This window comes from Anopheles maculipalpis, chromosome 3RL (assembly GCF_943734695.1).
Source record: "Anopheles maculipalpis chromosome 3RL, idAnoMacuDA_375_x, whole genome shotgun sequence".
Taxonomy (NCBI): domain Eukaryota; kingdom Metazoa; phylum Arthropoda; class Insecta; order Diptera; family Culicidae; genus Anopheles; species Anopheles maculipalpis.
The window spans coordinates 7,437,682-7,464,054 of record NC_064872.1 but is presented as its reverse complement, the minus strand read 5'-3'; the positions used below and the strand labels follow the sequence as shown (position 1 = coordinate 7,464,054).

The 26,373-nt window shown below is 42.7% G+C and overlaps 3 protein-coding genes across 4 annotated transcripts in view; 2 read left to right on the top strand and 1 right to left on the bottom strand.

Annotated features, from left to right (window-relative positions):
• Positions 1 to 18,509, bottom strand: part of LOC126563978 (dual specificity tyrosine-phosphorylation-regulated kinase mbk-2-like) — a 114,049-nt gene extending 95,540 nt beyond the window's left edge. The window contains exon 1 of the mRNA XM_050220860.1: positions 18,498 to 18,509. The gene's annotated coding sequence lies outside the window, so the exon portion shown is untranslated. The remainder of the gene's footprint in view (positions 1 to 18,497) is intronic.
• The window catches only part of LOC126565385 (dual specificity protein phosphatase 3), a 471,876-nt gene that overhangs the window by 154,699 nt on the left and 290,804 nt on the right, over positions 1 to 26,373 (top strand). The gene's annotated exons all lie outside the window — the stretch shown is intronic.
• Positions 1 to 26,373, top strand: part of LOC126563889 (transcription factor hamlet) — a 90,606-nt gene that overhangs the window by 34,182 nt on the left and 30,051 nt on the right. The window contains exons 1-3 of one of the 2 annotated variants that reach the window (XM_050220677.1): positions 12,533 to 12,616; positions 18,196 to 18,377; positions 18,455 to 18,634. In XM_050220677.1, coding sequence (XP_050076634.1) covers positions 12,589 to 12,616; positions 18,196 to 18,377; positions 18,455 to 18,634 — 390 coding nt within the window. In that variant the 5' untranslated portion in view covers positions 12,533 to 12,588. Of the gene's footprint in view, positions 1 to 12,532; positions 12,617 to 18,195; positions 18,378 to 18,454; positions 18,635 to 26,373 lie in introns of those variants that run through there. The other variant, XM_050220676.1, reaches the window with a different exon arrangement.

The window sequence follows — 26,373 nt, the reverse complement described above, 5'->3', positions numbered from 1 at the left end:
GGGTTGCCCACCTGTTTGCAACAGCTCGTCGACCTTCGCGCCTGTCGGGACAAATTCATTATCATGTTGTTTGAAACAACTTGTACAGCTTCCCTGTGTTTGTCGCACGCTTACATAAAACTGGTTGCTAACTGTTATGCTGTGAGGTGTTGATGGTATGTAAGCGAAAAATTGCTAGATAGCTAAACGACATACTGTTCGTCCTAGCGGGAAAAAATATGAAAACAAAATTTCAAAATAGAATATAAATTGTTTATCATCATCCTTCCTCCCTCGGTAGCGGTAGCGGTAGTGAGATTTGCTATCTCGAGCAGGACTGCAAGATCCTGGGACTGGGGGTGGGACGGCCTGTCAACTGTCAAAAACATACTTCTTTGCAACCGCTCTCGTCCGGTTCGTTCGCTTCACTTTCTAAGGATCGTCGGTTGAAAGTCACACAAGCAAAGGAGCAACAATTTAAAGCACAACCAAGGATGTTACAATCTCTGTGTGAAGGAATCACAATCTCTGTATGGTGACGGAGCAGAAGCTGTAGGAAAAAAATAGAACTGGTTCAAGGTTTGAGACACGACAAGATGGATGGATGGAGCACATATTTTTCATAATTTATTTCCCATTTTTCCTCCCGATTTTCCTTACACATTGGTATTTTATTTCTGACTTTGGAAACAGTGTTCCGTCAGGAATCGTTCTGCACACTCGTTTGTTTTCCTTCTACGAAATTGTGGAAGGAAATGAATGTTTATCATACATTTCAGGACGACACTTTCAAGACTTCCGTAGATTGGTTTGCTGATGCTGTATTAACCTAGTCCCCTTCCGACGGGCGGCAGCCAGGCCACAACTCAATTAATGATTAACAATGGTGAAAAACTGTCCGGATGACAAACAACAACCAGCGCGCCAAATTGTTATCATTGTGCGGGGTTTCCATTCCGCAGCAAGTAAAAATGAAAAGGTAAACAATCAAGCCGGCCAACGCTTGGGGGTTTTCCTCTTCCGCTTTTCCACAGCCGCTGCCGCTAGGAAACCGTCAAAAGATAGATGGTGAGAGTTGTGATTTTGTGGCGGTTGCGGTGTGATTCTCTGGAGACCTGGATGGTTGGTTAATTGTGGCTTTGCTTGGAAACGTGGAAGCTTTTGGGGAAGGAGAATGTTGTTATTGTTTCTAAATTTCTATAAAGTCCCATGTCCTACTTCTTGTGTCATGATGATCTTTCTGGCTAAGGTGAAGATGCTTTGGGAATGGGCGATTGTAGGAAAAGGAAGCCGTACAACAGAGCAGTGTGATGTCTTACACGCCAAACAACATGCTACCAAGAGCGAGAAGGAGTTTTAATGAAACGAGCGAGTTGTTTCGGGATTCATCCTTGACGGGAGAAACTCCAAATTACACCCAACCTCCCTTAACGACGCATGTTCTGGCGGAAGGAAGCGGAAATATGTTACGGAAGTTGATTTAAATGGGAAATCAACATCCTTACCACCGCGTAGATGCTTCCTTTCTTTCGTTTCTGACAAGGGACGCCCCTGGCTGGCTGTCTGGCGTTGACAAAAACCATTTTACGAGAAAATAATAACTTAATTTATCACGTAATAAATCACTGGACGATGAGCCTGGTGTTGGTGTAGATGTTGTGCGTGCCAAAATAGATCAGATTTTGTGTAAAGTGGGAAATTATTACACCCTAAGTTATTTTGACAAGGATCAGACAGAAGGATAAGATGGGAGAGTGAGAAAAGCTTTGGATAACGCGTTGACTTGTTGGAATGAGTTGCTGATTTATGTTCAAGGATATGTTTTAAGATAGAATTAGTTGATTGCATCGGAGCATATTGTCGGAGCATATTGTGTTCGAGGAGTTTGACAAGATCCTAGATCTCTTGAAAAAATCGCGACTGTTCTAGACATGACTATGTCCGACCTAAACAACAATTTTTAGGATGTTCTTGGAATAAGATATTTAGATGGATGAGTTGTCGACGATTGAAAAAAGTCTCTGCACGTTAAACATCAACATCTGGTAGGATGCGCTTGAATTAATGCTGTAACTAGCACTGTAGGATGGTTTGTCAATATACCTCAAGATGTCCAGAAAGCTGAATTCTACGCTCTAGATATTTAAGTTTTTTCTGACTTCGAAATTTTCATAAGATTCCCGGGTGAACGAATCTTGATCTTGAAGTTTGCCAGGTGACCAAAAAATCATATTCAATTTCAAAATAACCACACCACCAAATTCTTCTCAATTCACCCAGTGTGCGGTATGAGATCATCCAGCGTCTTCCATTTTGCCAACCGCTTTTGCATCTTAAAAACACGCCGCAAATTCATCACCAGGATAGCTCGCTAGCCCAGAGCTATTTACAGACGAGATGACGAAAAGAAGCGTATCATGTCATGCGCATTGCACTGTTTCAGGCAGTTTGTGTGTGCGTGCCGTTGCGGTTTGGCTGTGTGCCGGTGTTTACTGTGCCTGCTGAAAATTGCATTAATTTTTTATTACATCTCTTTCCCGGCTTCCCCCCTGACCGTTACGTTTGTTTGACGGTCACCATTGGTACTATCTGCGTTGGGCCGTTGTCGCTTTTCTTCACGCCTTGCTGGAGTTAGCGTTCTATTAGCAAAGAAAAAGAAAAGAGCAGGCTAAAGTAAGCAACTGTTGGGTAAATTGTTTTTCAATGTACTTTGCGTACAACTCGTAAATGAGAAAAAAAGTTGGCAAAGTGTGTTATCAGCGGTACACGATAGGATGATTTCACGCTTCATCTGATGGTGCGCTAACCCGTTCGTTCGGATATTGTTCACACGCTTGCATGCTGTGTGTGCACTTGGCTCGGTACACATATCGCCTATCAGTTACAGCCGCGTTAATGTGGTACGGAATGAATGCTTGACACTAGAAGTGATGTTTGTTGTTTGAAGATATTTTTCCTCACTGGCAGTAATACGAGCCGGTTCTAATCTAAAGCATTCGGTACGGTGGTAGACGTTTGTGTACTGTCATCGGTGGAACGAATCACAAATTAATATTGTAGATGAGAGACCGTTGGTAGCTGCAGTTGCAAACTCATATCAAACGGTAATTTAACTCACGTGTGCAGAACGAAATGGCAATGGATAAGAAACAGATTAAGGGCGTTGATATGCGCACCACTGGGAGAACCAATGTGTTCAAGGTAATCGACAAAGTTATTGAGGTGTTGGAGCTTTTGGAATTTATTACAAAATTCGTTAGTTTTCAATTTTCTTCTCATTTAAGAAAGTTTGTGTTAATGAAATTGCTTCACCAAATTTTCTGCACAACAATTCTTAAGTAGATTAAATTAAATAAGTCGTTAAACAACTCGTTGTAAACTCACTTCATTCTCTGCCTTTTTGAGCGTATGTCAGGTGGCTTTGTTTATCTGCTCTGCTCGTCCGGGCCGTCCCTCGTCTATTCTGGTGAGGAGTGTTGTTATTTTTTCCTGGTTAGTTCCTTCGGGCGGAAACATCCGGAATGTTTACCCATGAACTTCCCACCGGCGGCATCATACTGGTTGGTCGGTTTTGGTAGGCTTTACTAGCGTTGGCCCCATGTTTGCACAGCTCTCGGTGCTCATTTCGCTTCGAGAACAGATCAACTCATGTCAATGGGCTGTTGCTGCTGTCCAAGCTGGGTAGTCATCCTGCCGGCTGAACGAATGGGATTGAATTTTAAATGATGTTTTATCATCCACTCGAGCGTGTATTATTTTGCATGCAACCAGGACCAATCAGCCAGGGGTTTGTGCTTTTATCTGCACTCGTCCATAGAGAGACATAACGCCCTTGGTAGGCTGGCAGCAAACAAGTACCCAACCGGAGGGCTAGCGCACAAATGTGATGTGTGCGAAAAGCAAACTGGTCGCTTCAACCGACCGTGAAATTGAGTTAAAAAAGAAACACAAAACGGATCATCTTTAGTGGCGAGGAAAATAATCATAAATTTATTATCACATCAACACATGGAATCCATATCATAGGGAGAGATTTTTCCGCTTTAGTAAGATCTTTTTAGGTAATTTATGAACCTTTTAGCAGAATTTATTACTCAATCAACAAAAATTCTAGGGAAATGCATCCTTTTCCAGGATAAAATGCATGCAGCAAACTGTATGGGGAATGAACTGAATTTAGTTTTTTGCATCGGTAAAAAGGTTATAAAAGTCAATCCATAATTTATTCATACTATTGGCGAAAAGAGCAAAACCTTAAATCATCCCAATAAAAACTGATCCTATGCATAAAACTTAGAGAGGATCTAAAAGGAACTATGCATCCTGAAGATCTTCCCCTTAAGTCAAAGATCTTTCTTCCCCTTTAAGTACAATATAGATAGATAACATTTACCTAATGGCTTGTCCAACACTAACCGTCACATCGCGCTTTTTACCTGCTTGCTTATCTGTCACTGTGTAACTGATGCATTTGTTACCTTTTTTGGTCTTCAGAGCAAAGCATTATTTAAAATTTCGACAGATATGAGACACTCCGATATAACTTTGGAAAGGGTTAATAAACAACGAATCTGTCATTTGAAAGAAATAAATTCAATAAACATTCATAGCTTGATGTACTTCCCTGGGGAAGCGAGAAATTGATCCGGATTTAACGCCGCTCCTCATGTAAATTCGTTTTGTACACCTTCAAATTATACGTTTATGATGATGCACTCGGAAGAATACATTGCCGGCATGGGGGAAAAAACAAGTTGACAGAAAGGATTATCTATTTTCACACACCGTTTCACCCCTTCTACCAACTGGCACAGGCAGCGAAAAGGGACACGCATCTTGCGGGTCGTTTCGGTGCGTGTAATGATCCCGTTGATGATGAGCTTCACAGTCGCGACTCGAGGCCACGTTTGCATATTCCCTTTTTCACACTTTTCTTACATCCTAATGAGGTGAGGACCTTGGTGCCTGATACCTAGTACCTCTGATAAAGTCTGGTGCGACAGCGTTAAGCAAGCGTGAAACCGAGCCGAGTTGGTTTTTTGTTGTGTTGTGCTTGTGTCTGTTTGCATTCAAATAGGAAGATTATGTCGTTCCTTCGTTTCAAACCCTCAGTGTGAAGTACAAGGTATGGAAGGTGCGAAGATGGTCTCGGTGCGCGTGTTGTGTCGTGTAATGTTAGCCTTGTAAGCATTTAGCTTGCATTAGTGGTTTCTGGTACGGGAGTCTTGAAAAAGACAGCAGGAACAGCAGAACGCTTGTTTGTATGATAATGTCCCCAGTGTTTTCTGACTGTGGAATAGGATTTTCACGCTTTAATGTCTATAGCACGGTGTATATGTTTATAATTGAAACATTAACATAAGCCTGTAGAATTTGTTTGATTATTTGTACATCACAAAAGTGTATTATGGATCAATTACACTGGTAATCCTTTTATTGAAAGTTACTTGATATTTCTTGGAGGAGAAATTCTCGCTCTAATGACATATCACAATAGGTTTTCCACACATCAAAACTACCGTTTGAAGGTCAACGACAAATGTTTGTCTCGTGCAGGCTAGTTGTACTTGTTTCCCCCTTGCCAGGACCCATCATCGATCGCTTTTTATCAGTAAAAATCATGGCAACACAGTAACGAACTTCACCACCTTAGGGGGTACTAACTACTCGTTGACATTCCTTCAATACACGCAGATGGATTTGTATTCGACTCCTTGGGAGCGTGTACATCCAAGGGCGCGTATGAGTATTCGTTGCTCGATGACAACTCTACCACGTCACCCAAGCACGGCATGAGGCACAAATGCTGAGCATAAAGTGTCGTGATAGTACTGTGAGATATGTACTGCTCAACCTTGGTCACGATATTTGATAGAGTCCTAAGATATAGGGGGTCTTAGCACAGTGGCGGAACTGCGTGACGTCTAGCTACTGTTGAATGTAGCAAAACGGGGACTGCCTGTGGAGCTTGTTCAAAAAGCAAGAGAGAGTTTGATGTGTAAGTTGTGATGTTCCTGGAGCTCTTCTGAAGGATTGTATTCTTGTAGATGTCATGTCTAGTGACTTCTCTACGAAAGGAAGACTTAGGAACAGTAAGAAATAGGAAAAAAAAACTCTTATACATTGCTCGAAGGCTTTTATCAGAGGAATAATTTCCATATGGAAATTGGCATCCGGATATGGACAACCCCTATCAGATCTTCTATTAAGTACCAGCTTATGAATATATATTTACATCCAGCGATTTTAAACTGTAACGACCATCGATACTTTGAGTTGAATTGAATTCGCGAAGGGATTTTTTCCGGATACGGAAGAAGAATATCGAAAGACACCTTAGAGAACTTGGTGATACTATCAGGACGTTTAAATTCAATCTCATCCTTTACTTCACTTTAAAATGTGATTCGATTTGTGTTGTGATCAGATAAATCTGTTTGTTGAGAGAAGCCCATAAATTCAACCCATTCAATAGAATGCGCAAGGCTGTAACTAGCTCCCCCCGAGGACTTGGACAATGCACAGTTGAGAGAGTGAAAAATAGCACATTCCAACCATAAGGTGTAAAGACTGTTGTCTTAAGTACTGCTCTACTTTTTCACTGCATTCTTACCAGTCCAATGCACGTTCCCTTATCGTACCATTGAGAGTCACCGAGCACACATACAGAAAGAAGGATAACTTGTCACTTTTATGTGCCAAACGGCCAATAAGTACGAAAGTACGGCGAAAATAGTGGTGGCTGTGCGTCATCCCGCAGTTGCACGCGGCATTTTCCTTGCTTGCGGCAGTGACCAGTGCCGACCAGTGAAGGAAGGGTGGTATTACATTTTATCCACCTTTTTTCTTGGAGTTCTTCTCAGGAGACTGGAGACTCAGGATTTCTGCTTCTGCAAATAATAGCTTCGCTATAGAAAGGAAAGGAAAGCAAAAAAAGAAGCTGAACACATTCAATTTAACATCGATTCTATTGGAAACGACTGGCGAGGAAATCCACACCAGGAGGGTTTCCCGGATGCGGTGGAATAGTTTTCCACTTTAAAACATTTATTTTTCCCACCCACAGCTATTGTACTGCAAGATAAGGGAAGAAAAATCGAACTGCTCAAGGTTTCGGGTGGCTATCGGGTTTGGCGGCGATGCATCCGAACAGCTCTGGCGTTCCCCCGTAAAACGTGTCCTTTGATGGTCCATTAAGGGAAAATGGTCCCTGGGAATGTGTGCTTTTGTGCACAACACAAATAAAATATAAATACTTGGTGCGGAGATTCTTTTCTCGGAATGCTTAGTCCTGCTTTTGTAAGCTGGTGTGGAACACGGGACCGAATGGTAGCGAGTGTTGGCGATCGAAAACCAAGAAAATATATACGATTCCCGGTGTAAATGTAGCGCTATCCGATTGTTCGAGCGTCTCGATCCCTTTTGATAGTCCCGGCACGCATTCTTTACCGGTGTTATAGGTTGTGGAAGAAGTTTTCTTTCAGTTGTGAAATCAATATTATGTTCCGTATATCAGTAGCATCGGAACGAAAGCGAGAGAAAATGAAGCTTCGGGAACTCGAATGGAAAAGGTGTGCTCTGATGATGCAATCTATTTTCCTTTGGAACGATTGAAATAAATGGATATGAAAGCCGAAAGAGGCGAAAGAGCAGTAACAGCATCCTGAACTGAATATTCTGCGTGTTTGGAAAATCTTTAAAATCAATCAATTATAATCAAAAGAAGAAATGATAGTATGTTATGTAATTTAATTGATTGCAATTAATATAAATAGTTTCTATTTGGCCACATTTTTCTTCAACTTATCATGTTCAATGAGCAACTAATCCTGCTGGTGATAATTGAACGATCCGACCGTATCATAGTCTGTCACATTGAGCAAACGAGATCGGATTAACAATTATTGGTGCAATCTGTCGTTTATGTGGCAGCATATGGCATGTCGAACAAAAGCACACAAGAAGAAAAACACCGCTTTCTACCTTAAAAACAACCACCAGCTTCAACCAGGGGGTGCGATTATCAGGATCGTTTTTGGTCAAAAAGACGATAGCCAAACAAGCCAGCAAAAACCGGTGTTAAATAAAAATGTATACATGTCTCGCCGGTTAGCTTCCCGCATTGGCTCACCTTCAATCGATGAACCACGCAAAAAAAGTGCAATAAGGGGCAAAGCAATGCAATGGAAAGACAGCGGGAAACACAATCACAAACAGCAGTGATGAAACAGCACATACACCAACAATATACGGCCAGAAAATCCGCATTAATGTGCGAACAACTTTATTATACCATTTATGGGATGTTTGTGACAAAAAAGGTAGCAAAAGGACGGGGGAAAAGCTAAAGGAAACGGCAGACAGAGAGGTAGTTGAGCTGTAAAGGGGAATACATACGGCGATAGGCAGCAGCTTGCATAGGGAAAGTACATGCGGTTTTCGCGTGGAATCGGTGCGGAAATCTGGCATGCTACTGTAGAACGCGTACCGTAAGGGGTGGTAAATTGAGCATAACCTCGCCTTTAACGGTGGCCACGGGATTATCTGGCGTATCGGTAGCCCATGGACGATGATCGTTTTGCTTTTGTTTGAAGCGAAGTTGTGTATTGTATTGAGACGCTTTGTAGTTTTTCGGAGGGATTAAATAATTGGAGAATAAATACCGAATCATGTCTGTGTGAGATGATACGCTACTTAAACTTTGGTAGACAACTGTACCAACTTTTACCCTCATATCTGAACGTTCCTAAGTAGAAGAAAATGATAAAAATGTGTCTAAAAATATCACACCCACCACTATCTGCCGTTCTCTTGTCAAAATGTCTGTTTTCGTTCGGGTCTCAGGATTTTGTTATCTGCCATTTGCTCTGAGATCATACTTCATCATCCCGAGTCACCACCGCCACCAACTCATGGAACCGATCCGTACAGATTGTTACATAAAGCCTCAGACTCTGCACCCTTGAACCCTCCAGTTTCCAGAACGACCACCAACATTCTCCAACTGTCCTCCCTGTGGGTATGATAGCAAAAAGTCGTTACATTTCATCCCGTTCGTCCCCGTACTCTACCCAGCCGGATACCCTCAGTGTGAACGGGCTTTTTTTCCCTATGTTGCAGCTTCTCTCTGTTGCTAACGTCTTATGTATCCTCGATGCTCTTGAGTGTGTATATCCCGGTGACTACTACCAGCAGTCACCGCAATCTGTAAAACCTCAGTCGGTCTCGCTTTGCCGTACTTTTCCTTCCTCCTAAAGTAGCACAGCATGCTCGTTCTGTCCTCCGCAGCAGCAACAGCAGCCTCCACCATGTTGGCGTTTATTTAGAACCGTTGACAGATAAATGGAGATAAACCACGACGATTGGACGAAGTGAAAACATGTGCACCCACATGGGTGTGCCTCGGGTTTTTGGATCGGGCTTGTGTATGTGCACGAAAAAGGTACAAGCATGGAGCGATGGAGTTACAAAACGTGTTCGTGGAAGGATGGCTGTTACCGCATCAGGATGATGGTCTTCCCCTTTTGGAAGATTATATAAAAAAAAATCTCTCCAGCTTGGGAAAGATCCTCAAGGAATCCACTGAATGTGTACCAGAAATGTATGAGAGGGACATTAACAATTAATTTTTCTTTGCTAGAATTTACGTAGCTCTCGGCAACAGTCAACTTTAGCTGCTGCCATTACGCCTAAACCCGCAATTCTAAACGCTATGTGTTACTAACATCAGAACGGCAACATTAACGTCACAATACATGACAGTGCTCCGAGTACTCACACGAACCAACCCCCCCCCCCCCCCCCCCAACGCTATCAGTGTGCCATCTCTCGGAATTGTGAGCTGCGTTAGTGTAAGTGTCGCTTGCTACGGTTGCTATAGCTACTATGTGTCGTCGAGGATCGGATTTAGAGCCTGTCCATCATCACAACCGGTGTTGTGTATCAGAACTAGAATTCATCTCACTGGCAATGATTATCTTCAACCCAACCCTCTTCCCCCAGAACCGACACTGTTGATGTGAGGAATCGCGTGAGGACACTGTGTGCGCACGCTCTGTAGCGCTCGCTGTGCTGGAATTCTGTCGGTACAGATACATCACCAGATAACGAGCAGAGAGTGTAGTCGCAAATGCATCCTATAGAATTGCGCGGCATCATCCTCTTGTAAATCCCGCCTTCTGTCGGATAATGAGAGACACCCGGACGATCATCGGTCGAGGCGTGTGAATTCTCGCGAATCGTGCTTGATGATCTGGCTCGAAGTACGAATGTCCTCGGTGAAATAGAAATCTTCCCCAAACAGCAAATCATCCCCTATTCTCTTCACTGTGTGTGTGTGTGTCCCTCTCTTTCGCTCGCGCTCCCTTAGATCCCGACGACGACGACAATTCAACCCTTGTTTGTCAGCATCATCATCCCCTATCTGTTTCGTTCCGAATGACTGTGGGTTGTCTTCGGCTTTATCTCTCTTGGCTCAGTGTATGTGTGTGCGTTTTATCTTTTTTTTTTGCGTAACGTTTGCGGCGCACTGACTGGTTGGCTTGATGGAGGAATTATGCTACCGTGTGTAGCATAATTGGAGAGGAGGAGCTAAATACAGCATAGAATTACACAGAACGGCAACACACAGATACAGAACGGGATGATGATGATGTTGATGATGACGATGGTGATGCTGGGCACGCAAGAGGCTAGAATGAACTGTGGTGGAGAATCGGAGATATGTGTATGTTTAGATACATTGCCAGTTCTGTTGTTCTTCTGCGGAATAGAGAGACGTCGCTATGAAAATCTGAGCATGAAATTCGAAGATGAACACATCTCGGGAAACGGAAATACTTTGGTGACACATAGGAGCAAGTAGACAATTCCACCGTGAATTCATTTTTAATTTAGAGATATTTTTTGTTAATAGTCGCCTAAGTTACACAACATTCTCCAATGGCCAAATAACAGATTTAAATACTCTTCGTTGTCTGAATGCATGCTCTCCCTTCCTTCAGTTTTTCGCCTTCCGAAGTTTGTCACGTCCGGATGACTTTATCCATTCATTCCCGCTCGGGCCGTTCGGACACCTCATGCATGTGCGCCCTATGACCTCGAGAAAGGACACATACCAAAGACAAATCGTTGTTGCTTTCCGCGCACACGAACCGAGTGAGTCGAGAGAAATCGCGAGGCTCCCGAAACCGGTAGCAAGAACGAGCGACAGATAAACCCACTGGCACCTTTGAACGGTGGAATAGCGGAAGGATACATGCGCATGTGTGTGCCACCGTAGTGCCATCTGAAGCACATTCAATGGAGAAGCATGATGTGCCCCCGAAACCCTCCACCAAAAATCTCGAAGGCTCCTCCTTGAGGCACTGTCACCCTCGCATCATGTACGGGGGGGCATTGTGACTTCTGACGGGACCATTGTGTCTGTGTGTATGTATTCTGTGTCGAGGATGCGCCGTTCGGGCTGTATCTCCACAGCCATTGCGCATAGGCAGGAAGTGACCATCCCTTTGACAATGGGGGAGCAATACTATTTTTATCATCGTGCTGGCATTGTGGGTTATGTTTGATACCACCCGTCCATCTTTCCGCTCTCTCTCTTTTCCCACTCTCACTCATTCTCTTGTTACCTCTTCCCTTCGTGGAAGATTCGCTCGCTTGAGTTCATTTTCCCCTCATTCAATCTCTTTCCCTCTCACTCGCTTTTCTTACTCTCTCGTTCTCTCTCTCTCTCTCTCTTTCGCTTTCGCAATGTGGTATTCTCTCGATTGAATGAACGCTTCTTTTTCGTGCGGTCGGTGGAAAAGCAACCCCTTGCGCTGATGTGGCACTGATTGTCGGAGGGTCGGACTGGGCAAAAAAGGGACAAAACGTGCACGAGTGTGAGCAGGATCGAGCCCCGGATCGGATTCAGAACGATGATGTCCGTGCTCTGTGCGCTGTGTGTTGGGAAGAATTTTTACTCTATTCTTAGCATCTCCCACAGACAGACAACTGCTGCAGCGTGTTCAGCGTCGCCGCTTTCGCTGCTGCTGCTGCTCGGTTTACCCGTTACGGTCTGGCGGTTTCGTTCGGAGAGATTGGTTTGGTGCCGGGAAAAGGATTCACCGTGGAAAATCACGGCCCGAAGGTCCAAACTGTAGTGTGTGCGTGTTGATAATGGTTGAAGAGTGAAAATTGAATAAATAGATGAAAAAGAATATTTGATCAAGTGAGCTTGTGGAAGCGAAGTGAAGAGAAAAAAATAATCTAATGTGACCGTGATTGAGCATTGGAGCGATGGAAACGTTCTAAATGGAAAAATTTGATTTAAACGATCCTACGAAATTCCAAGACCCAAGGAAAAAAAGTTTGTGAAAAGTTTATTGTGTTTTTAAGAAAAAAAAAATACTTACTAAAAGTGTGATCTATTAATATGGAGTAAAATCGATCAAAAAAGGTTGAAGACATCCAGAGCAGCGAGATAGTGTGTAAACGAGTGTAAAAGATATATTCCTTCAATTTCTCCGTTGTGTGTTTGAACAAATCCAAAACACTTAAAACGTGCCATCTAGTGGAAAACAGCGGCATCATAGCGTGTAAAGTGGATAAACCAAAACCATCCATGCTATGGTTGATATCGAATTAATGATGCCAGGTATGAAACTCCGTTTTGTGGACCTCACCCTTACAGATAAGAAAAGGATGTTTACCATCAATATTGCTCGCGAAAGCTATTGCGTGCGATCAGCGTGTATATTATGGCTTTTGTGCGAGAAGGTTCAGCTTCTTATCGCTCACGAATAGAGTGAGCCTGCCTCACCAACGAAAACATGATTATAGAATTCAATTAATTATGATTAAACAGTTTGCTGTTTTGTGCGCTTTTTTTTTCGTCTTCTAATGGGCCCGTTTGCCCAGGCCGACTACTTTGCCCACCATCCATTTAGCCAATAAAACTATACCAGAATTTGTTCGATGGAAAATAGCTGCTCTGCCATCTAGGAATCTAATCCTCCATGCTCCAATGTGTGGTTTGTGTGATTCTTTTAATCGTGCAACAATGCCCTGACTACCTTATCTGATTTGCATAAATTTTATCGCTTATTTTGTGTGTGTGTAAATGTGGCGGAGAAAATAGGCCCCCCTTCGCCCCTTCCAAAATCTTTTCAACCACAAGAAAAGTAAAATATACAGCAACCTGTATACCAGGAGCGGGAATGTTGGGAAGATATTTTCCTTTCCCTCGGTGCGATTACAGTCGCTGTTTTATGATTGAATAATTGGGATTTTTGGCGGACTCTCGCTTGTATGAGAAAGCGTGCTTGTTCAATATAAAAATCCTTACCCCCACAAGAACAGGGGGAGAATACACGCAGCAGGAAAACAAGGAGCGAAATGGGACGTAATAGAGTTATAGTGGGGTCTCGGTTAGTTCGGTCGTGCAAATAACTTCGATGATTATTAACCGTGGTGTGTCGGGCGATTATTTTGCCTTCTTTTTGTTTTTGTGGTATTTTTTGTACGCAAATGAAGCCACACACACACACACACACACACACACACACACACACACACACACACACACACACGAACAAAACACATGGAGTGCCAAAAACGAAGTGCGATATTAAAAAAGAAATCATTGGGTCATTTTTTTTACGTGACAAATTTCCTTTACTCGTTTACGTTTTATGGCCGATTTTGTTTTTACCCCCCCCCCCCCCCACTCTCCCCCCTTCCCTCCCATCCGAATGGAAAAGCAGGAAAAATGAGGTATCACAAAACATAGCTGATTAGAATGTACACAGCAGCGAGTGTTGGTCGGGCACATAGGAAAATTTAGTACCATTTTCTGCTTTAATTTTTCTTTTTCTGCGCGTAGAAGATTCCTCCTACTTACACCGCGACACATTTTAAGAACTGTTGCTTTGTTTTTACGAGTCTTCATGGTGTGGTGTGGCAGATATGTTACATTAACATTGGGAATTTCGTCCATTTCACCTTTTGAACCGCAGGCGAGAGGTGAAATATTTTCTGTGTTGTTTCGTATGTTTTTCTTCTTCTCTCCATTTAACGAGCATTGAAATATTTTATGTCCACAGTTTTGGACGTCCACGAGTGCGATAAGTTAACTACCACCTTAGGTACCCTTAAGACCCTACGATTGAGATTTATGTGCGCTGTACTGTTTGCCAAAATAAAGGAGCTGAGTTCGATTTTATGCCGCAAGCAGTTTACTTGAACATTGCTGGTTTATGGTTAAGTTTTGCTTTGCAAATCTATTCCAGATTAGAGCCCAATAATTAGATGCGGGTGTTGTAAATTGTGCGCATGACTTTGGGAAGGTTTTATGACACGCGGTGAATATCTCTTGAACAGGGTCTAAGGATAGAGTAGTTTATCTGAACATGTTACACAAAATCTGGGCCGCATACCTTTTTTGTTGGTTGAGGAAAAATGGGATCTCAATTTTTGAAGGACCTCTTCAAACATTAGATTTAGTCTTTTAGGTTTTCCATGTCATAACATTTATATTTGATCTCTCGCTATTTACCTTGACGTGTATGAGGCTCTTTTAAAAAATCAAACAAGATCGAGAACAAAAATCCAAGTGCAAATTGCATCCTGAATATTCTGATGTTTCTGGTAAGACACCAGGAAACACAGCGCGTGATCTTTTTTCGTTATCATTCAAACGTTCCAAAACCGCATCGTTTCCGGTGAAGAAAAGGGAAAAGCAAGCACCGTACGTAGACAGGATATGTTGATTGCTTTGTGAGGCTCTTTTGTGCATACCTTGTCACGAAGGACATTGTGTGTTTTTCTGTGTTAAAGCAAGCTCTCTTGAGACGAGCATGCGTGTCCACCGATGTACCTGTTCGTGCAGATCACCTTTTGGCTGAGGATGAAGATGCGCTGCGAAGAATGAACGGCTTCATGAGACAAAAGCGGTTGTAAGCAGCCTGTTCCCCAGCTTAATCATCATTGGGATGATTTTTGATATGAATTATCTTTCCTCTTCTTCGTGCGAGAAATAGAAGACTCTATTACTGAGATAGGCCCTGAAAGACAAGAGCAAAGTGAGGACAAAAAAAAAACATACGATCAGGAAATGAAGCAATCTGCTTCCTGTTTCGCGTTTCGCGCAGACAGAATAGGGAATCTGAGAAGAGATAAATAAGAGACGAGAGAACTCCGAGCTGGAAATGCCACACGGTCAGATGATAAATACAAAACCGAGAAGTACACCGTATGGGGATATGCGAAGCCGAGATTGTTGGACCCGATTGATGTGCAGGCATGCGAAAAGATTCCACAACAGATATACACAGCTACCAGGCTTTGCGAAGGAAGTGAGATGTCATGTGTTGTGTGGTTTACAGAGCGAATGCTTCCGATTGTGTTTGTGGCCATGAAATTGGATACGATTACAGGTGAATGCGGTGCATGGTTTCGTATGCTGGATAGAACAAACTTAAAATAGTCATTGTAAAGCTGCTTAATTGCTCATCCAATCCGGCGATAGCTACAATGTACCACACAACGCACAATGTAGCGCTTAATATGAGCCAATTCAAATCATTATCAAGTCCTAGCAGGAAGAAGTCGGTCAGTGTTTATTTTCGCTTCAAGCGTGCGTTGCTACATATAGACTCTAATATCACTAAACAACTCACCCCGCCCCAGGTCCGATACATTGTTGATATGCGGCGCACCATACGAACCATTCATCCGCTAGTTTGAAGTTAGGACAAACCGCGATCGCTCATCACAAGATCACACAGTGTTCAGTGGCGTACGTGCGTTCGTTTGCATCTTTTTTTTTTTGAGTGGATCGTGTAATCGAAGTTTGTTTACAAGTGGTATAAAAAGTGCTACACACGCATTTAGGAGTCCAAAGTTCCAATGTCCCCCGAAAAAAAGATATTGTTGTTTTGTAGAGCGAAAGATGGTTTTTGGTGACATGGCACGTCCGCAACATTATTTAGCAACAGTGTTGTTATTCATTCATTTTCGGGTTTCACATATAGGAAATATGCTGCGTGCCGTTGCGCTTGGTGAAGATGATATTGTATCGGACACTAGGGAACAGATTCGCAACGATCGATTCTTGGGAAGAAATTCGAGATGTGCAGACCTTTGAATCTCGAGGCTGATCGGCGAAAAAACCGTTGCTCTCAAGATGATTCCAATTTGTTCGTCCAAATCCCAACAACTAGGCATCTTAATCCTTCAAACCCGATTGAGGTCGATCGAGGTGTTAGCTAGCCCTAGGAAGAAGGAAGGATACATAGGGATACTCCTCAAGAAGCGCCTTGAGGTAATTGGCTTTTTGCACCCCTGAAAAAAAGCATGTGCCTTAGAATCCTTGAAGCCATCTTGCCCGAAAAAAGAGGCTCGCAACATCTAAGGGCTAAACAAACAATTTCCACCAGATTAAAAACAGACACCCAGGGTAACCGAAATGAAGACGTTAAATATATCTGTTGCCACGGGCATCGATAAATGTTTACCCATGTTTTGCCCACTACGGTACGGTTGACAATTTTTTCGAGGGGGTCACTTCTCTCCAGCTTCGTGCGACTTGTGCGTGCGTGTGGTGCAATTTCTTCTGGTTTTAAATTTAATACTTTTTGCGTGTTCGTTTTGATATGGGTAGTTTGTGCTGCTTTTGACTGTCCTCCGATCAGAAGGAATGGTCTGATTTTTTTGTTATAGTGTGCGTTGCTTCGGCTTCAGCGCCTCAAATCCCCTTTTAGGTGTGTTTTTGCTTCCGAATTTTCTTGTGCTGCTTCCTACCGGTGATCCTTCCCGGTGACACAGATCAGCGGATCTGAGATCCGATTTCACGCAGGATTAAACCATTTACAAGGAACCCTATATCCCTCTCATTCGCCTCTGATTGTTTTCTTGGTAGTTCCGGTTTTTTTCTTCTTCCAGAAGTCCACAAGAAGGTTTTAAGTTTCTCCTGAGGGACCCCGATCGCAATAGTTACCTTCAATTGGCATTTGCCTGCAAATGATATTTAAATGTGTTGTTGTTTCGCTTTTGCATGCGATTTCGAGTGGCCGATTGTCGGCAAATTAGAATAAAATTAGTTTACACTAATCGGCTGGTATTTAAATCGGATAAGTTACACAGTACAAGGGATAACGATGATGGCTCGTGCCGTTTGTTTGGTTTCATTACAATCAGCACCGAGAAATTTAACAGCTCGAAGCGAAAAGGGGTTTTTTAGAGAAGGTGTTGTGTGTGTGTTGAAGTTCAGTTTTGGAAAACCGATAGCTTGACTTTAAGATCAATGCCCAGATGCAAGTTTGGTGTGCTGTAATGAAGCGTTTTGTAATTGATGCTGATGCGGGGATAAATAGGTCAGTCATGGATTGTGATTTAAATACCACTTCTAGGGTGTCTTTAGAAAACAATCGTCAGTTGTGTCAGAGATGGATCTGGAATTTATGTGGAAGAAACCACTCATCCAACGAACGGCTCTCAAGTGTTTAGTTGTGCGTTGCTGGTGACAATCTTGGTTGGTTAGGAAAATGGAAAAAATCAATTATGAATAGCCGCAATCTCATCGCCGAGAACCGGCGGGCCATGTGCGTGCCCGTGTCTGTACCGCAATGATCGCAAGTGTCACAGTCTTGTCCGTCTTGACGGACCCAAAACGCCAGACGCCCGAAAGCAATCGACAACAGGGCATCGTATTATCTTGCGCTAAGACAAACTGGTGAGGCACAAGTTAGAATACATAGACGCAAATGCTGCCTAGACGTTAGAGATTTCGATGATTTGGAGATGGTCGTAAAATAATTTTCCCCGAGTGACAAGTGGGAAACATTCGTGCTAATGTGTTTACACTACATTGCGGCTAGGGATGGGTTAAAGAGTTGTGCAGGACGAGGGGTGAAGTAATTTTCTGTTTGGGTCCGGTGACTTGAAAGTGACGCAATATAAATTCGTCGTATATTTTTGGAAACAATCGCTACTAGTGTATGTCTAGAGACGAAATTCTTGCTGGTATACAAAATGGTACTGGACAAAATTGTATCCCCACCCACTTGATCCACCACTGGATGCTCTAATTCCTGCAGATGTTTTTATATATTGATAGTACGGCTTAAATGTACTAAATTTCATAAAGAAATAGACTAATCACAATATTTTATTTGAATTGTTGATTAACGCTGAAATATCCGTATTATTAACAAGAAATTACTCCCTATCTTCTAGGCATCAGTGGTGACGAATCGGACGCATCCCGTGGACTACCCGTCAATCTAGAAGTGCCTCCAGGGCTGCAGGTGGTACCGATGAGTAAACATCACGATCACGGACCGGCAGACTTTAGCTTGCCAACATCCCTGCAACATCACCTCCTACCCACCGTCGACGATGTTCGAGAGCGGCTAAAGGTTTGTACAGCCGATGCAGAACTTCACCAGGACAACTTAAATATCTACAAACTAACCTCATCTCTTTCGCCCGCCAGCTACAGAGTGCGGAACAGTTCCTTCTACAGATGGCACGACTACAGCGACCACCACCACCAGATCTGGACATCCAGACGGGATCGGTCGTGGCGCTCAAAACCATCCCCAAAGGTACGCAGTACGGTCCGTTCGTTGGCAAGCTGCTACGGGAACCGATGGATCGACGGTTCGCATGGGAGGTAAGTGATTCTTTTCGTTTTGTTTTCCGCATCGTTTAGAGCACCGGCGTCCGGGAAGGATCAAAAGCAATATTAATGCATCATTAAGATAACAGCTTCCATGAGATCCCCAGGATGTGTGATGATGATTTCACACTTTAAACGACTTTTTTGGCGAAAGTCTTCGTCGTCGTCGACGACGTTTTTGTGATTGTTTTCTCACTTTCTGCGCCCAATAATTGCTACGGGGCAATCGGTGACTGTTGTGCTGTGCTCTTTTTTTGCTACACGAAGCATAACGACCGTACTACACCACACAATTACTGGCAAATAAGTTTAATCTATTTAGCGGTAGTACCATTTTTGCCAATGCCACACATTTGTTTGCTGAAGAGAACCCTCTTACGGGTAGGTTTGCGCTTTGCTGCCGATGACGAGTGTGCGGATTACATGCATCACTGACATGGTGTGCTGTTTGTACTAATGATCGTGATATGCTGTTTTTTTGTGGGAAGGTATTTTACCATTCGTTAAGCCTCTTCGTGAGGGTGCTATTGCCGAGATGTGTAATGCTTTATCTTTGATCTTTTTTTTTGTTTTGCGGTGCCATATTGCACAATAATGTTGGGATATTTGTTTTTCTTATTTAGGAGAGGATATTTACGTGCATCTTACATTTGTAACAAAAAGAGAACTCAGTAGAACAAATTGATATGTTCATGGTCTCTTGAATCTGTTCGCATTTGGTTTGAAGTGTCAGATCAGCATTTATTGTATTTTAATTTTTTTTGTACGCACATTTTGAAGTTTCGATAAATGTTTTGCTATGTCATCAGGGCAAAGTCAATGGTGTTATAAGAATGATGTCCTTAATAATCGTCTCATCAAACGATGTTTTTGTTTGTAGAATTGACTAGGGATAAGGATTGGAGATATTGTAAGAGAAAAGAGTCACAAAAGAATTTCTCCTTTGGACAAATTCTTGAAACGATTTGTTTAGGAATAGGAATTCTAGATCCAGGTAGATACGATGGTTCCCTCTGTCTAGACGAGCCTATTTACGTGTCCAGCATTTTTGCTTGCTGACTGTATCCGATTGCACAACAATAGAATCAACTTTCTTTCATACCTCACCGAGGTGTTTCCGGAGATAGTCAGACACGACAGACATCGATCTCCTTCCGGTGACTTAATTCATCGTTTGTGAGATGGCGCTACTTGACAGCAAGTCGCACATAGGTAAAAACATGCTCTTTTGGCTGTCCGCTTACCATTCATTGTGCACTCGAGGAGTTCCAACGACGCACCTAAAAAAACCTAGTGACCAATCATTAGGTGATTGATAGTCCAGGTCTCCCGGAGATTGCTATCGATCTTCATTTAATTCCGCTTAAGCGCACCTTCGAGTCTTTGCTCCAGTTTTGTTTGGCCCGAGTGTCGTCCCGAAAAGGGATTCCCACCCGGCCGTTTCGGTGAGTCCCCGATTCGTTTAGGGTTTCGCCCACTCGCTTCATTCAAATGTCCGGTGTGTCTCTCGATATCTCGACGATGACGGACATTGTGTCGCATCGATTGCGATGGAAAAATAGAAACCAAATGGGACAGAGGTGACAGTTTGGAGATAAACGATTGTGTCACAACACACATTGTGTTGCGCACGAGCCACTTACTGGGTGTGTAATAGCGAAAGAAGGAATCCACTGGGACAGTACAGGATAAGATATAGAGGGCTCTAGGGTTGAGACGATTTAACGGCTAGAGGATAAGATTGTCAGTGTGAGTCTCTGTTTTTTACACTTCCCTTCAAAATGGTCATTTATTGATGGCGTTAGGTGTGTTGATACGGTATAATGACTATCGCCACTGTTTACTCAACCTCCCGACGATGGTGAGCTCAATTGTGAATGTACGTGGAGATGATCGATTCCTCAAGACACGAGGTGTTCACTGAGCGATGATAGCTGATTGACTGTCATCGATGAGCGGGATTTACCTTTGGAGCGGGTTGACATTTCATGCCACGGCTATCTTTAAGGGGATAGCGTTCAGCTGATGATTGACTTTATCATTAAATCGCTCGATTGTCTTTTGACCATTAACCGGAATCATTCACTCAAACCACTCTGTTTACGCGGTTAGGCACATCCTCCAGACGAATTATGATAGGCATTTTTCTATTCGTAGACTTTAGATAATCACTCATTGGGCATGTCTTTCGCACGCTCGATTATCGAACCAATTTTCGGCTTCGCACTGTGCGCATCTCCACATCCGTCACACAAGTTTTGCGGATGGTTTGCGCGCGCGTCTGTTGCCAATGGATTCGGGGCGTAATCGTGCGTAAAATTGTGCACGAGAATGTTTACGCCCAGGGAATAGATCTAACGGTGACGTATGGGTAAGAGGAGGGATATAAAAAATAGCAAAAATGGTTTGCAGTCGTAATCATCATCGTTGGCGTCGGTGGTGTACGATCACGTCACTGTTATTATTATTGCTTAATCATTTATGCTCCCGGGATGATGGTGCTGTTGAGTGTACGAGTGTGCGTGTATGTATTGTTTTTGATTGCTTGCGTATGAGATTTATGATTTATGTTACCACCGGTGCACCGGATGGCGGTGCCGGTTGAGTGGCGACATCCGCGAATCGGTTATTGATGAGAATGGTGAAGAAACATTCATTCGGAATGGCGTGGATCACATCTAATTGATTGGATGTCTAGTGGATATTGAAGAATTGTGTAATAGGCTTATCGGTATTGGTTGAATCATAATATTTATAATAGAGCGTAGATGACTCTTACATTACAATATCCTTCAAATAGCTCTGATTTCCCATGGTGTCGCTAGTTGGCCGAACTTTGACGTATCGATTGAAAGCTTTGACTTCTCTTTGGGGTATCAAATTTGAATAATCTAGAACAAAATGTCTAAGTATGTGTGATCTTTCCAATAGTATTTGAATGATGCAGCCGGCTACTTACAGCAGTTCGATTCGAAAAGCTGTTAAGATTGACGGCACAAGAAACATCAACAAACATGCAACTAATTAATAGCAAATGGCGTTGGACGTGACTGCTCCATCCAGCAGAAGAACCCTCCTGGGTTTCCTGGGAAGTAAGTAAGCACACGGACACACACATACACGCACTCATAAAAAGTAATAAACGATAAATCATAAAGCAATATCAAGTCAGTCAGTAGCACGCACTTGACCTCCTCACACCAGTCATACAGTTCGTACGCCAGCGGTACGAGGGGTTGCTGTGCTATCGCTGTGTTTAAGAGAAATTCGTTCTCACTTAACACCGGTTGCTAAATAGACACATAAGGGGAAATCTTCTTACATCCTGATAGCTTAAGCATAAACTGTCTTAGGCTCTTCCCGGCTACTGGCTACCCTACTCAGGCTCAGGCAATACTAATCGGTGCTGGCTCTTTTTCCGGGAAACCCCATGAAGCAAAGGAAAGAGCAAGCGGTTCGTGAAGAATGAATTGTGTAATAATGTAATAAATTTCCTGAACTCCCTCGCTTCGTTCTATTTCACCAAGTTTTCCCTTTTGTTTCTTTGCTGCTGTAAAGTTGGTAGCATGTTTCGTGGAATGGGAAGAAGGTTTGCTTTTGCCACTCGGCTTTATGTTCTGAGGTTGGAGAAGTTTGGTCCGCATCCACGGTGAGGATGTGCGGACGGCAAATCAAGACACTAACCTGTACTATCACCGCAACATGACACAAGCACATTTATTAAGATATAGCTCGCTTCCTGCTAGCTGCTAGTACAGATCTCTCCCCCGTTTTATTCTATCCGTTGTACCGGGTTTAAGTGTGCTGGTAAAGCAAGGAGCTAAAAGAACCGTCGTTCACCGAAACAAAACCAATTCCCCAGAATATACGAGAATTGGGGATGAAAAACTACTGTCCCGTGTGGCAGTGGTTTTGCTGAAAACGAAAATATGAACGAGTGGAGATGACCGATCGTGGTATGCTCGAAGCAGGTTCGCCTGTCGTCACATGCGGACCCCTGAAAAAAAGGAACAGACAGAAATTGGCAAAAAGAAATAGCATACAGGCGTGCAGTTGCTTGTATTTCTTGTAAATTTTTTTCTGCTTTGTCCCGGCTACCAAACAGACCCGGAAAGGGACTCTTTTCCTTCGCATCGACAGACGCTGGACAGTAAAAGTGTAGTTTTGGAGGAGCGGGCTTCTTTTTTTGGTTATAGCTCGTTCGCCAGCCAGCCTGAGGTTCGTCGTTTGTCTTGTCGTTTTCCGGATATGGCAAAGGTGGAAGGAAGCTAGGACATTGTCTGTTATTACCGTCGTAAATTTAGGTTTGCTAAAGGCTGAGCTACTTAATGCAGCGTAAAACTGATGGGCAGGTTAGTGTCTGGGAACAAGGACAGGTTGTTCGGAATTTTTGGTAAAGTAGTTTAGAAGCTTGAAGAAAGTATGGATTTAAACGGTATATTCAACCATAATGACTGCAAGATGTTATTTTTTTCTGGATAATTCCATGGGATGGTTGACTTTCTTGACCACCGTTTATCGTATGAGGAGACGTTCTGTATGAGATTTGATACTGGCCACTTCGTATAAGCTAGAGAACTCCGTTATCAATTACTTAGAATTTAGAACCAGAAAACTCCTTTAAAATAACAATTTGATTTAACATTTGAACAAACCAAGTAAAGATGAGGAAAACAGACAATTGAATAAAAACCAAACTGTTAAATCCTTGCAATTTTCAAATAAATTCCGTAGCCCCCAACTGTATACCGAATGCATCTACCTATGAACAGTGTTTTTGTGGTTCGCTGCATTCGGATGGACGCAACCTCATTACGCTGCTCCAGACGTATATCCTGATATGTGCTGGCTTTTATAAATGTGCTCTGCCAACATATTAATACCGTTGACAAATTAATTTGGAATGAGCGTAGACCAAAATCCCGCGCGTCTCGTCATTGCACTTCATATCACTCGGCAAACCCTGAATCGTGGACAACACGGGTAACGCAAGTTTTATTTAGAGTTAAATGAACAATAAAGCTACGAGAGGACGTTTTTTCCTCTCTTTTTGCATTTACCAGTTGTTGATGCTTTTAATGCTTATTTTACTGGTTGAAAGTTTGTCGGTACTAAGAGAGGGAGAGAAAAAAAATGTTCCATACAATTCTTGCCCACAAAAAAAAACTCTCACCGGAGAAATTAAAAAGTTGCAATAAAATTATGATTAAAATTTTATGCTTAAAATATCATGTGCATCCAGCTGAGGATAATGTACGGTAGAGGATTGAGTCTTTTTTTAAATTTTTATTCTGCATTCATCATAAACGGAAAAGTAGCATGGTAGGGAAAAAAAGGTTATTGTTGCAGTGTGCATTACTCTCTCGCTTTTTTCTGTGTGTCGTTGATATGAATTGTACTATCGAAAAACATTTTGCGTGGAAGATTCCAGGAACCTTCCAACGGGTTGAATTTGAACAAACACAGCCAGAATTTGATAGAACGCCGAGCGAGAGGTTATTTACCGCATGAAGGACAGCTTTCACACACATCAAAGCGATTTTGATATTTCTAGTTTGTGGCTGGACAATCGACTACTGCTCCCCGTGATACGTGATGAGAGTGAAATATTAATTATGTTTTCACTGTAAGAGTAGTCCACAAAACTTTTCGCACTTGACGGTCGCTCCCGTTAGCGGTGCGCTGGCTGATAGTGGGACAGCTCTTTCTGTCCTCTCACGTACGTTTATTCATGAACCAGAACCAACTGGATGGGTGGGTTTGTAGGTTTGTCACAGTGCTAAAATTTTAATTAGTTACCAACCTCGTCGGTCCTCGCGCTTCTCCTTCTAAATCTGGAAAGAACGATGATAGGGATGAAAAATAATTTACGCCTCGATAAATCGACACAAGCTTTGCGTTAATTACCTCAAAATGTGACGCCATTTATTCTCATCAGCACAGCATCACGGTAGCATGTGGACCGGCTGTTGATTGTTGGTGGAAGCATGCTGATGAAATTACGAACATGGGTTATGCGGATACGCATTTTAAGCAGATTGCAACGGAAGTTACGAAGAGGGGTTTTGTGTGTAAATTAAATGTGTTAAATGTCTTTTGAGATAAAAATTAAAATTTTAAATGTCCTCAAAGAATATTTGAGTATATAAACCCTGGCTGAAGCCAAAAGAACCGTTGGAAATTTCTTGAACATCTTATGTTCCTTTATTTTATTTTTCCAAGGGGTTAGCATTGCTTTCCTCAGTACAATATTTTGATTGACAGTTGAACGTTATGATATAAGACCAAGTAACAAGTGGTGGGGTCGAATACCTGTAACTTGATATTTATATTTATACGAGCCTATGACTTTTGATTGCTGTAGGTCAATCTCGCTATTTCTTTGGCGCGCTTTTAAACTATGTAGTGGGACCGTCAGTTAACAAGTAGTCGACATTAGTTACCATTATTCAATCAATCGATGTCCTTTTCTTAACGATGAAGGGATTTTGTAAGTTTCGCTGCTACTGTAGGAAGTTGAAGCACCCTTTTTAATGCTAATTATGAACTTTCGGACAGCTTTGACGTTAGGTGACCAGCAGTTAGCATTTGGTGTGTCCAACAAGCGTCTTCGTTGAACTGTGAGGATTTCTTATAGAAGACATCGTTGGGTAACTCGTCTTCAGATGTGTAAAAAATGATTGACACGTCAGAGGAAATTTCGAGGGGATGAAAAATGGCGCGTTAAAGGCAGCGTTTCTGTTCCAGCTGCAAAAGAATCACCTAGAACGTCCAATTTGTATTTCACGAATTTAGAATTGAAAAAAGAAACATTCTTCAAAATATTTTAAACTAGAATCCGAAGAACAGATTTATTTTATGGCTGATAGGTGATACATCCCCTTAATTAACCATCATCAATGTCGGTAGCGCTTCCAAACTCCCAATCACGGCCAATTTGAGGGAAACCAAGTGACAAATCTATCACAAGACAGCGACAAGCCTTCCCAAATGTTTCTTGTCCTTTTATTAATCCACAGAGCCTCAATCTTCAAAAGAGAAAACAGATTCGAGCCTCTAATCCAGGTTTGATCTTTCCTTCTTGTTTTTCCTCAAGTTGTATTGGAAAGTGACAGCAGCAAAAAAAAGGGATTCCTGATTGAAAATCGAATTAGCTGAGGTGGTTTTTGATGATCTTTGCTGTCTCTCCCTAAGATTCACGAACTCTCTAATCGTTTCCTTATGCTTGTGTCTCGGTACAAAACGCACACCGAACCAACGAACGCTTCCCGTAGTTTCCAACCCGTCCAGGTGTAAATGAGTTGTCCCTTTTGGCCGCTTCTGCCGCTTAGAAAGGAGTCTTTTATTGGCTGGGTGCGTAAATTGAGAAGAAGCCGACAGTAGCCTCATCATAGAGGCTCAAGCTACAATGAAGGGTGCTTTCCAGGGTTTCTTGTTTGTCACCGTAAAACCACGCCGATTTGTGATGGAAAAGTAGATCATATCTCGTGTGATCTGTGAACCGTGATCCTGCGGAGGTTCCTATTCCTAGTTCCGAAAACCCTCCTAACCAAAGGTACCCAACGGTATATTGAGGTTGGGGCAGTAAATTTCAATTTGAAGTCCTTGTTGTTGCTTCTCCGTGCGCAAAAGTGGAATGGTGTGAATTTGATGATTGACACATGGACGTACTGGGCTGGAGGAGAAACGGTTTCCAAAAGGGGTGAGTGTATGAGAGCGGTCTTTCGTGTCGG